Source organism: Plecotus auritus (genome assembly GCF_963455305.1).
Source record: "Plecotus auritus genome assembly, chromosome: 1".
Classification (NCBI taxonomy): domain Eukaryota; kingdom Metazoa; phylum Chordata; class Mammalia; order Chiroptera; family Vespertilionidae; genus Plecotus; species Plecotus auritus.
Genome location: NC_137770.1, coordinates 68,989,952 through 69,001,618, shown reverse-complemented (window position 1 = coordinate 69,001,618; position 11,667 = coordinate 68,989,952). Strand labels below are relative to the sequence as shown.

Sequence of the window (11,667 nt, the reverse complement as noted above, 5' to 3'; positions counted from 1 at the left end):
GTTGCCTGCTGCATGTGCCCCAACCAGGGCCAGGGATCGAGCTTGCAACCAAGGTACATACCCTTGACAGGAATCAAACCCGTGAACCTTCAGTCCACGGGCCAATGCTCTAACAATTGAGCAACTGGCTAGGGCAAAAAGCTAAGACTTTAAATAATTTAAAAGACTTATGTTACCTCACCTCTTCAATAACCAAGTTGTCCACAGGTAACTCAGCTAATTCTGCTACTCTCTTAGCCAAAGCAAACTGTCCATTTGTCTCCAGTTTTTCCAAAATAGATTTACATTCATGCTGAAAATTCTGAAGGCTATAGCTATTAATAATCACATTATTAATGGCTATGGATGTATCCTTCAAAATTTGGCTAAGGATACACAGCTTCTTTACATCTGGACCTGTATCAAAGAGAAGAGGATATAAACATTTCATTTAAAAAAAAAATGCCACTATGGCATTTCAAGAGTAACTAAATATCAGGAGGGGAAATATGTATATTTAAAATAATAATGTGGTTAAAGGAAAAATAAAAAACCTCTTTTTCTAGCTTGGTTGGTGAGCAGAGGAAGCCATAGGCAGCTCCTTTATAGTAAGACCTATTAGAGGTTGGCACATGGACTCAACCCACACATCTGGCTTTAAACACAGAGCAGAGGTTGGTGGTCTACTATGTAGTAGGAACTCAAGTCAATCTTTGGAAGATTTGGCCATTCATTCAGGTCCGTCCCATCTCTTTTTGGATTTTTCTCCTACCTTGAACAAATTTGTTTCTATGATTGTTCACTTGTTCATTCAATGCGGTGTCATGTGTATTAAGACAAAGACTTGTAGCGCAGCTGAAACTGCAGCTGGCCAGGAGCACACTGTCTTCAGAATGGAGCATCACTTGCTCCTCTGGATATCTATCTTCTTAACCCAGTGAGACCCAGCTGAGCTTTTCCTGATGTCCCTGGGAAATTTTTATCATCAGGAACATTAGGAATTCTCTGCCAACAACTTATGTGGCTGGGTTTGCCCCCACTCCCAAATACTCTGTGAGAATCCTATGTGTGCCCTACCATAGAGGAAGAACATGAAAGCATTCCATAGGAGCCTACTCCCAATGTCACCTGCTGGGCTGTGGTCTGATTTAGGTAATTCAGAGACAGTGAGACAATCCTGCACAATAAACACCTGTGTGAGCATGCTGAGTTTCTTTGCTGGCATCATATAAAACACAGATTAAAATTTTTATTTTTATTTTCTATAAGCACATATGTGGCACACATGTGCGCGCACACACACACACACACACACACACACCACACACTATGAAAATAGAAATAATTAAATTAAATTATGTGAATAAAAGCATTATAATAATGTTAACAATCTAGACAATCCTTTTAATTTTTTAAGGATAGAGTAACTCTAGCAAGAAAAAAGGAAATTCATTTCTGAAAAAAAAAATTACTACAGATCAATGAAAACACCAATATGTTAAAAGAATCTACTCTCTTGTCTACATAGTCATCTTCTATGCCCTACATTTATAAAGGAAATAGCCCTCACTTCTCCCAGTCATCAGCCCCACAGCCTATAACAATGGCACTGAGGCTAGAATTCTCTGTGTTCTGTGCAACTCTGAGCTCTCCAGCTGAACATATGTGAGTTTAAATGTGATAAAATAACCCTAGTAGTGAAAATGTCAGAATCTAGTGTAAAAGAATAACATTGTTATTCAACAAAAACTTGAAATTATCACAAGCAGAAAGAAAGTAAGGCAATATTGGTTTTATTCAATAATCAACAAGCTTAGAGACTACCAATTTCTGGAAACACCTGCAAAAAATAAGCGTAATTTTTCTCTGAGACCTTCAAAATGAATTAGACATTCCTGAAACAAGCCTGTGACTCTGAGCAGTGATGATATGTTAAGATGACTTGTAAGAGAAAGGAATGATAGTGACAGAGTAATGTAGAGGCTAGCCAGGGGGAACTGTGGCTATCTGACAACTGCTTAGGATGAGTAGATAGTTCTATTAATTATGTTATATCCTATTGCGCTTTGTTTTAAATGTTTTAACCATGATTGAAGTATCATAACCTCTCCTTCATATCCTGTTATCAACTTTAAATGTAATGTTATATATATCATATGATTTTAATTTCCAGATGCCCTTCTAAAATAGTTTCAAGATTAAGACAGCTAACTTCTTAACAGCAACTTAACTAGAAGGACTGTCTTACCCTCAGAGAAGAGATGCTCTATCCCAACAAACAGCTGTAAAAGCTTTCCCAGCTCATACTGGGTCCCGCACTGCTGCAGCATAAGCTTCAAAAGAAAACACACCTGCTCCTTCAGCCATGGGTCAGGGATGACAGCGTGGACCTTTATGGCTGCTGTTTCAAGCTATAAAAAAGAGACAGGGTCAGGGAAAGTGGTTTCACAGGGACAACTCAAAACCTCCAAATATGGAAGTATCTATGAAAACCAAAGTGCCTTCAAAAGTGATGATCTATCACAAAGGGGGATGCTTCTTCAGGTCCTCTCTATGGCAGGAATCAGCAGTGTGCCTCTTTGTGGGGCATCTTGGTGTAGAGAACTGTGTGTGTGAAAGGCAAAGATGGGAAAGAGACCCAAGACCACTTTGGAGTGAACTGATGCAAATTCGCCCCTTACTGACTAACAGCCCTGTGAGTTGCTATGAAATAGGCAGACATGTTTCACTTAAGAGCTTCTTCAGAGGATACAGGCTGCCCTTGAATCCAGAAGACTGGCAATTCACATATGAAAGAAGACCTCTTGGAAAGACTTGCTTAACACTGCTGAGCTGGTTCTACTAGTTAGCTTATCCTATCTAATAAAACGCTAATATGCAAATTGACCGAATGGTGGAACAACCGGAACAACCAAACAACTGAACACTGGTCGCTATGACGTGCGCTGACCACATGGCAAGCATTGGCTGCGGTGGGATGGTGGAGCAGGTGCGCGGGGGCGCCAGACCAAGGCGGGGCGCCAGTTGCTGTCATCGGGGCGAGCCTCTGGTAGTTACTGAAAATCAGTGGGTGTGAGCGGCTGCTGGCCCTGATAGCCCCTGAGGGCTTCTCCACCTCCCCCTGCTTCTGAGGGGTGATCGGGGCAGCAGCCACTGCTCGTACCCACTGACGGCGCTGGCCCTGCTTTTACCTGTTGCTGGAGCCGGCCCCAATCACTCCACACTGTCAGCGGGTGGGAGCAGGGCTGGCGCTGTCAGCTCATGGGAGCAGTGGCGATGGGAGTGGGGCTGCCAACAGACAGGGGACCCAGGCGGGGGCGGGGGGGGGGGGTGAGGGAAGGGGAGGGACTGTGGCGGGAGAGGCCAGGCAGGGGTGTGGAGGATGGGCTGAGACCCGCCCCTGTGCCTACTGCAGCCTCGCAGCCCACAGTTCCTTTCAAGGTGCACGAATTCATGCACTGGGCCCCTAGTAGTTTATAATACCACTAGAGAAGGTTCTCAATTAAGAAAGTTCTCAGTTATTCTGTTTCAGTGAAATGCTAAAAATATTAACAGAAAAATGACCACAAGTAGCAGGCCTCATTAGTTTGAATTAGAGCATGATTTCTTAGTCTTTATTTCTGGTTTACTTACCTCTGTTGCTCTAAGAAGAGAAACTACAGTAGGCAGATGATGGAACTGGTTAAAGGAAAAAATAAAAATGGAAATAAAGGGTTGAGGCAAGGATGGAGCAGCTGCATTGCCCCTTTGCAAGAGGCTGCAGCAGGAGAAGTCAGGCAAGAATAAGAAGATAGCTGGGAAACCTAAACGTAAAACTCAAACTGATAAGCTGAACTCATTAAAATTAAAAATTCTCTCTAAAAATCAACGGAAAAGTGTCCTCAGGTGAGGATTAACAACAACAACAAAATTGAAGGTTCAACACAGCAAGAAAATATGACAATTATAAACATTTACCAGTACACACTTAATGACAGACCACCAAATACATGAAGCAAACCTGATGAAACTGAAGGGAGAAATAGACAGTTCTACAATAACTGTTGGAGACTTTAATACCCCACTCATAATAATGGACAGAATAACCAGACAGAAGAAAACAATGCCAAGAAACACATTCTTCTCAAATGCACATGAAATGTTTCAGAACAGACCATATGTTAGGGTACAAATTAAGTCTCAATAGATTTTAAAAAATAGATATCATACAAAGTATCTTCTCTGACCACAGTGGGATGAAATTATAAGTCAGTAACAAAAGGAAACTGGAAAATTCACAAAACTTTAGAAATTAAACAATGTACTTTTAACAAGAGAGAAGACTCAAATTACTAAAATCAGAAATGAAAGTGGGGACATCACTACTGATTCTACAGAAAATAAAAAGGATTATAAGAGAGTACTGTAAAAAAATTATATGCCAAAAAATGGATAACCTAGATGAAATTGATAAATTCCCAGAAACACAAAACCTACCAAGACTAAATCACAAAGAAATATATCATCTGAATAGACTTATAACTAATAAAGAGAGTGAATCAGCAATCAACAATCTCCCAACAAAGAAAAGTCTGGACCCAATAGCTTTACTGGCAAATCAAACATTTAAAATACTAATACCAATCCTTCTCAAACTTCTCCAATAAATTAAAAAGGAGGGAACACTGCCTACCTTATTCTGTGAAACCAACATAACGTTGACACCAAAGACAAAGGAAACTACATACTGATATCCTTTATGAACACTGATGCAAAAATCTTTAACAAAATACTAGCAAACTGCCCTGGCCAGTATGGCTCAGTTGGTTGGGCATCATCCAGTGCACCAAAAGGTTGCCACTTCGATTCCCAGTCAGAGCACATGCTAGGTTGCGGGTTTGATTCCTGATGGGAGGCGTGCAGGAGACAGCTAATGGATGTCTCGCTCTCACATGGATATTTCCCTCACTTTCCCTTCCTTTCTCTCTAAAAATCAATTTTAAAAATCATTTAAAATATACTAATAGCCTTAGCCGGTTTGGCTCAGTGGTTGGAGCACTGGTCCTCGGATTGAAGGATCCCAGGTTTGATTCCAGTCAAGGGCACATACTTCCATTGAAGGCTTGATCCCTGGCACTGGTCAGGGAGCATGTGAGGAGGCAACCAATCAACGTGTCTCTGTCACATCAGTGTTTCTCTCTCTCTATCTCTCCCCGTCCCTTCCACTCTCTTTAAAAATCAATGAAAAAAAATATCCTCAGGTGAGGATTAACAACAAAAATATACTAATAAACTGAATTCAGCAGCATATTAAAAAGATTATATACCATTACAAAATGGGATTTATTCCTGGAATGCAAAAATGATTCAACATACAAAAATCAATCAATGTATATACCATATCAATAGGACAAAAGAAAACACCACATCATCATCTCAATTAATGCAGAAAAGTATCTCACAAAATTCAACACCATTTCATAATAAAAACACTCCACAAAATAGGAACAGAAGGAAACTACCTCCATATAATAAAAGCCATATGTGAAAAACCCACAGTGAACATCATACTCAATGGCAAAAGACTGAAAACACTGCTCTAAGATCAGGGACAAGGCAAGGATTCCCACTTTCACCTCTTCTTTTACACATAGTACTGAAAGTTCTAACCAGAGCATTTTGGGGCGGGGGGAACGGGGGGCAAGTGATCCAAATTGAAAAAAAAAAAGTAAAATTATTTCTATTTAGATGATATAAATTTACATGTAGAAAACCCTAGAGATCCCACACAAAAAAAACGCAGAATAAATGAATTCAACAAGGTAACAGGAGAGAAAAAGTCACCACGCAAAAACCAGTTTCATTCCTATAAACAAATAATTAACAATCTGAAAAGACATTATAAAAATAATTCCATTTTTAACAGTATTAAAAAGAATAAAATACTTAAGACATTAACTTAACCAAAGAGATAAAAGATTTGTACCAAGACATTAACTTAATCAAGGAGATAAAAGGGAATGAAAACTACAAAATGCTGCTGAAAGAAATTAAAGATATAAAAAATGGGAACACATCCCATGTTCCTGGATTGGAAGTCTTAATGTAAACGCTATCCAAAGCAATCCACAAATTCAATGCAATCCTTATTAAAATCCCAATGATGCTTTCAGACACAGAAAAACCCATCTTAAATCATATGGAATCCCAAGGGACCCCTAAGAGCCAAAACAATCTTTTTTAATTTTTATTTTAGAGAGAAAAGGAGAGGGAGAGAGAGACAGAAACATTAATGATGAGAGAGAATCACTGATCAGCTGCCTCCTGAACACCCCTATTGGGAATCAAGCCTGCAACCCGGGCATTTGTCCTTGACTGGAATCAAACCTGGGACGCTCTATCCACTGAGACAAACTGGCTAGGGCCCAAAACAATCTTGAAAAAGAACAAAAGTCGTACTTCCTGATTTTAAAACGTATTACAAAGCTACAGTAATCAAAATTATGTGACACTGGGATAAAGACAGATATATAAACTAATGGAATAGAACAGAAAGCCCAGAAATAAATCCTTGCATATATGGTCAAATGATTTTTGACAAGGGTGCCAAGACAATTCAATGAAGAAAGCACAGTCTTTTCAACAAATGGTGCTGGGAAAAGTGACTATCCACATGTAAAAAAATAAAGTTGAACCCTTACCTAACAAGATATACAAAAATTAACTCCAAATGGACAAAAGACCTAAACATAAGACCTAAAACAATAAACCTAGAAGAAAACCTAGGACAAAAGCTCTGTAACACTGGATTTGGCAATGATTTCTTAGAAATGACACCAAAGGCATAGATAACAAAAGAAAAAATATACAATTGGACCTCATGAAAATTTAACAATTTTGTGTATAAAAAGATACTATGAAAAGAGTAAAACGGCAACTCACACAATGGGAAAAAATATTTGCAAATCATGTATCTGGTATAGGATTAATACCCAGAATATGTAGAGAATTCCTAAAACTCAACAATAAAAAAAACAAAAAAACAATTTAAAAAAGGGGCTGGGTGGATAGGAGCAAAAGGGAAGAAAATGAGGGACATCTGTATACTGTCAACAATAAAAATAATGGGTAAAGGGCTTGGATAGACATTTCTCCAAAGAAGATACACAAATGGTGAATAAGCACATGAAAAGATGCTCAACATCACTAATCATTAGGAAAATACAAATCAAAACTACAATGAGATCCACCTCACACCCGTTAGTATGACTACTATTAAAAAAACAGAAACCAAGTATTGGTGAGGATGTAAAATAATAGGAACCCTTATGTAATACTGTTGGGAATGTAAAATGATAGTCACTGTGGAAAATAATATGGTATTCCTCAAAATATTAAAAGTATAATTACCATATCATCCAGCAATTCTATTTCTGAGTAAACACCCAAAAGAACTGAAAGCAGGATCTCACAGAACTATCTGTATACCATGCCGTAACAGCATTACTCACAATAGCAAAATGTAAAAGCAACCCAAAAGTCCATCGATGAATGAATGAACTAGCAAAATGTGGTATATACATGCAATGCAATATTATTCAGCATTAAAAAGGAAGGAAATCCTGGCATATGCTATGGATGAGCTCTGAGGACATTATGCTAAGTGAGATAAGCCAGTCATGAAAAGACAACTACTATACAATTCCACTTATGAGATACTTACAGTAGTAAAAATCATAAGGACAGAAAGCAGAATGATGGTTGCCTGGGGCTAGGGATAGGGGAGAATAAGGAGTTATTGTTTAATGGGTATAGTTTCAGTTTTACAAGATGAAAAGAGCTATTTTGGAGGTGGATGGTGGTGATGGTTACACAATAATAATGAGAATGTATTTAATACAACTGTACACTTAAAAATGGCAAAGATGGTAAATGTTATGTATATTTGACAACAAATAACAAAAGAAGATACCTGCTAGGGTGCCAAGCCAGGGAGAGTTATAGACCAAAGAAATAAATGTCCCTATTTTCTGTGATTTAGAAAACTCAGGCATATTTGAATAACTGATTCTGTATTTTCAAATAATCTTCATTACAGTGAAGACCAATGTGATTGAGAGAAAAGCCTATACTGGGGTTCCACTGTGATATATTTGTTGCGTAAAATCAGTGAATAGTTTTGTCATTTATCATAGAGCTCTTTTGTGGTAGAGAAGGCAAAAGTGCCAAAACCCCAGGCAGGACTAAGGTATATTTCTTTTGGACAGGCTATCCTGAATTGTAAGAATGTGGCCCATGTATCATCATACTCTTCTCTAAAATCCATAGCAGATACCATGAATTCCTTTCCCACTGAGCTTGGCTGCCGCATCAGAATATTGATCAGAGTTAGCACATTAGATGAAACCTGTCATCCCTGGCAACTGAGGTGATTTATAAGCAAGGCCACTGCCACTCCTGCCCTGACTCGCTATCTCTGGCACAGGGCAAATGATTTCATTTGAATTACACCACATAACAGCTATTCACCTACTGTCACATCCCAACTACTAGCAGACAACAGGCCACTCTAACAAATTTCAGATCAGCAAGAAAGAGCATATTATTCTAACTTACAGTTTCAAGGCTCTTCTGGAACTCCAGTAGTTTAGCATGGGCTTCCTTATAATTCTTGAAGAATATACAGAGTTCATACATCTCCAACATCAGTAGTAATGGGGAATCCTTTGAAGAAGAGTTTGAAAGAATTACAAAATCCTGCCCGGCTGGCATGGCTCAGTGGTTGAACTTCGACTTATGAACCAGAAGGTCATGGTTCGATTCTGGTCAAGGGTACATGCCCGGGTGTCAGGCTCGATCCCCAGTAAGGGATGTGGCAAGAGGCAGCCGATCAATGATTCTCTATCATCATTGATGTTTCTATGCCTCTCTCCATCTCCCTTCCTCTAAAATCAATAAAAACATATTTAAAGAAAAAAAAAGACAAAATGCTGAACTTAATACTATTTTCTCATGAATAATGGCGATATAAGAGAAGGTTAAAGTAAAAGACAAATATTATTAATAGCAGCTTCACAGAATTCAATTTCGTATGTTAAAAAGAAAGGCAGTTACATCTACTCAAAGGTCCATTTTCTGTCTATTCTATACTTGGTCCAACACACAAGAGCAGGACATAGTCCACTAGATGGTGCTAGGAAACCTTTACATACACGCCTAGATAATGGACTCCAGTGACCCGCCAACCTCCTGCTTGCTGCCTGTGGCATCAATCCATACAAAGTTCCATCACTTCAGTGGGAGCTTTTCAGTCAGAGCACAGGAGTCTTGGAATTAGAAAGTATGGATTTGAGCTGTAAGTACACTGCTTACTAAATTACTTTGAGACCCTGCGCATGTTACTTAAGTTCTGTAAACCTTGGTTTATTACTCTGTAAACAATGAAGACCACTTCATAATATCCTAACACAGTACTACCTTTTTGGGATTATTGTGTGAATGGACTAAAATAATGTATAGAAAGCACTCTGCTAAATAAATGGTAGTTCTATTACCATTATTTGTTGTGGGCTACAAAATAAATCTAGGCCTGGCTGGTGTGGCTTAATGGTTGAGTGTTGACCAATGAAGCAAGAGATCACAGTTCAATTCCCAGTCAGGGCACATGCCCAGATTGCGGGCTCATCCCCAGTAGGGGGGCATGCAAGAAGCAGCCCATCAATGATTCTCTCTCATCACTGATATTTCTATCCATCTCTTCCTTCCTCTCTCTGAAAATCAATAAAAGCATATTTAAATAAATAAATTCAGGAACAGAAATAATTGAAAAAGTCAGTGAGGGATATTCTAAAGTAACTCTTTTAAACTTAGAAAAGAAATGAAGTGACTATCACTACCTTTAAGAGAAGCTGGAAACCTCTGATGAGAGTTTTGCTCTTCTGCCTTGTTAATAATGTTCTCCAGATGACTGAGAGGTCCTCAAGGTCCCATGTATGGCCCTCCAATGAGTCCTGAATGTGTCCCATTGCTTCAGCTGCAATACTGTCCTCCACAGAAGCGATGATCCAAACACAGAGACAAGAAATAGCACTGGCATCCTATCATTGAATAAAAACTTTTCAAAATAAAATAACAACTGGGCTTGGATTACCTGACAGGAAGTTTCCAGCAATGCTACAACTACAGATGGCTATTTCCTGTTCAGGAAAAATCACCTCACTAAATTGGATAAAATGGCTTGAAAAACCCTTCAAAGGTGAAACAAACTCTAATGAACCAAGGGACTTTTATAAACCATCCTGTAGGGTATGGCAAGAGATTGAGAGGATATATGTGAAAGTCAGGGAAGTACTAAGTATAAGAAAACACAACTGCCCTCCACAGAACTGCTGACCAAGGGACTACAGTATCCTTCTTCCCTACTCTGAGGCAGTGGTGGTCAGTCCACTAAAGCATCCTTCTCTATGACTGCCCACCAGGAACCAAGGCTCTGACCACTTCAGCTACTATATGTCAAGGCACAGGAAGTGCGCTGGATGGCCATGCTGGAGAAGCATAAAATGTTGCAGTGACCTTGGAAACATGCTAGAGCCTCAATATCATCATTCCCCCCACACCCTCTGTCTATCAGCCTTTCCTGTCCCTCCCAACTTTTTCTATTACTCTCTGGGTCCTTAATTCAGGCTTCTCATGATTCTCACCTGCAGACATGAGGCTAGGACACTAAGGATAGGGGCCTGTTGTTTTACTGCTTCAGCCAGAAGCCAGCACCAGGAGTTTGGCTCCTCTGAGCACCGGAGCAGAATTTCAAAGAAATCAGTTCTCTCTTCTTTGCTCTTCTGGAGGCCCTGGGGGGACCTGTTGCAGACTTGATCACTATCCATTTTGGAGTTGGACACTAAGGACAAATTCTCAAAAGCTAGCCTTAAGTGGTCTTGAAGGACAGGGCTGAAATATTGGAGAAGAGATTTCACCTGGAAAACACATTAGATGATTAAAACAGACAACCAAGTTATTTTTATTTCTCAATTATAGTTGACATTCAATATTATTTTATAGTTTCAATTGTACAGCATAGTGGTTAGACAATCATATACTTTATGAAGTAGTCGCCCAATAAATCTAGTACCCACCTGGCACCATTCGTAGTTACTACAGTATTATTTACTATACTAGAGGCCCGATGCACAAATATTCGTGCAAGAATGGGCCTTCCTTCACCTGGCTGCCGGCATTGCCTTCACTCCGGCCGGAGCTGCCTTTCTGCCTTCCCATGCTGCCCAGAGGCCCGGAGCAGCTGGGGCGGTGTGGAACACCTGCATCGTCACCTGATGATGCAAGCATCCTGCCCCGCCCCTGGCTGCCTGGCGCCTGCATATGCAAATTAAACATCCATCTTTGTTGGGTTAATTTGCATACTCACTCCTGATTGGCTGGTGGGCGTCACGAAGGTATGGTCAATTTGCATCTTACTCTTTTATTAGTGTAGATTCCCTAGGGCAGTGGTTGGCAAACTGCAGCTCGTGAGCCACATGCAGCTCTTTGGCCCCTTGAGTGTGGCTCTTCCACAAAATACCATGGCCTAGGCGAGTCTATTTTGAATAAGTGGTGTTAGAAGAAGTTTAAATTTTAAAAATTTGGCTCTCAAAAGAAATTTCAGTCATTGTACTGTTGATATTTGGCTCTGTTGACTAATGAGTTTGGCGACCA

The 11,667-nt window shown here is 39.7% G+C and overlaps 1 protein-coding gene across 3 annotated transcripts in view; it reads right to left on the bottom strand.

Moving 5' to 3' along the window:
• SPG11 (SPG11 vesicle trafficking associated, spatacsin) overlaps window positions 1-11,667 on the bottom strand; it is a 95,952-nt gene that overhangs the window by 27,112 nt on the left and 57,173 nt on the right. For all 3 annotated transcript variants that reach the window (XR_013960417.1, XR_013960418.1, XM_080664726.1), the window contains exons 25-29: window positions 10,659-10,931; window positions 9,855-10,055; window positions 8,575-8,682; window positions 2,228-2,390; window positions 182-396 (exon numbers count right to left, since the gene is read on the bottom strand). Coding sequence is in view for 1 of the 3 variants with exons in the window: in XM_080664726.1 (XP_080520852.1) it covers window positions 182-396; window positions 2,228-2,390; window positions 8,575-8,682; window positions 9,855-10,055; window positions 10,659-10,931 (960 nt within the window). In the remaining 2 variants the exon portion in view is untranslated. The remainder of the gene's footprint in view (window positions 1-181; window positions 397-2,227; window positions 2,391-8,574; window positions 8,683-9,854; window positions 10,056-10,658; window positions 10,932-11,667) is intronic.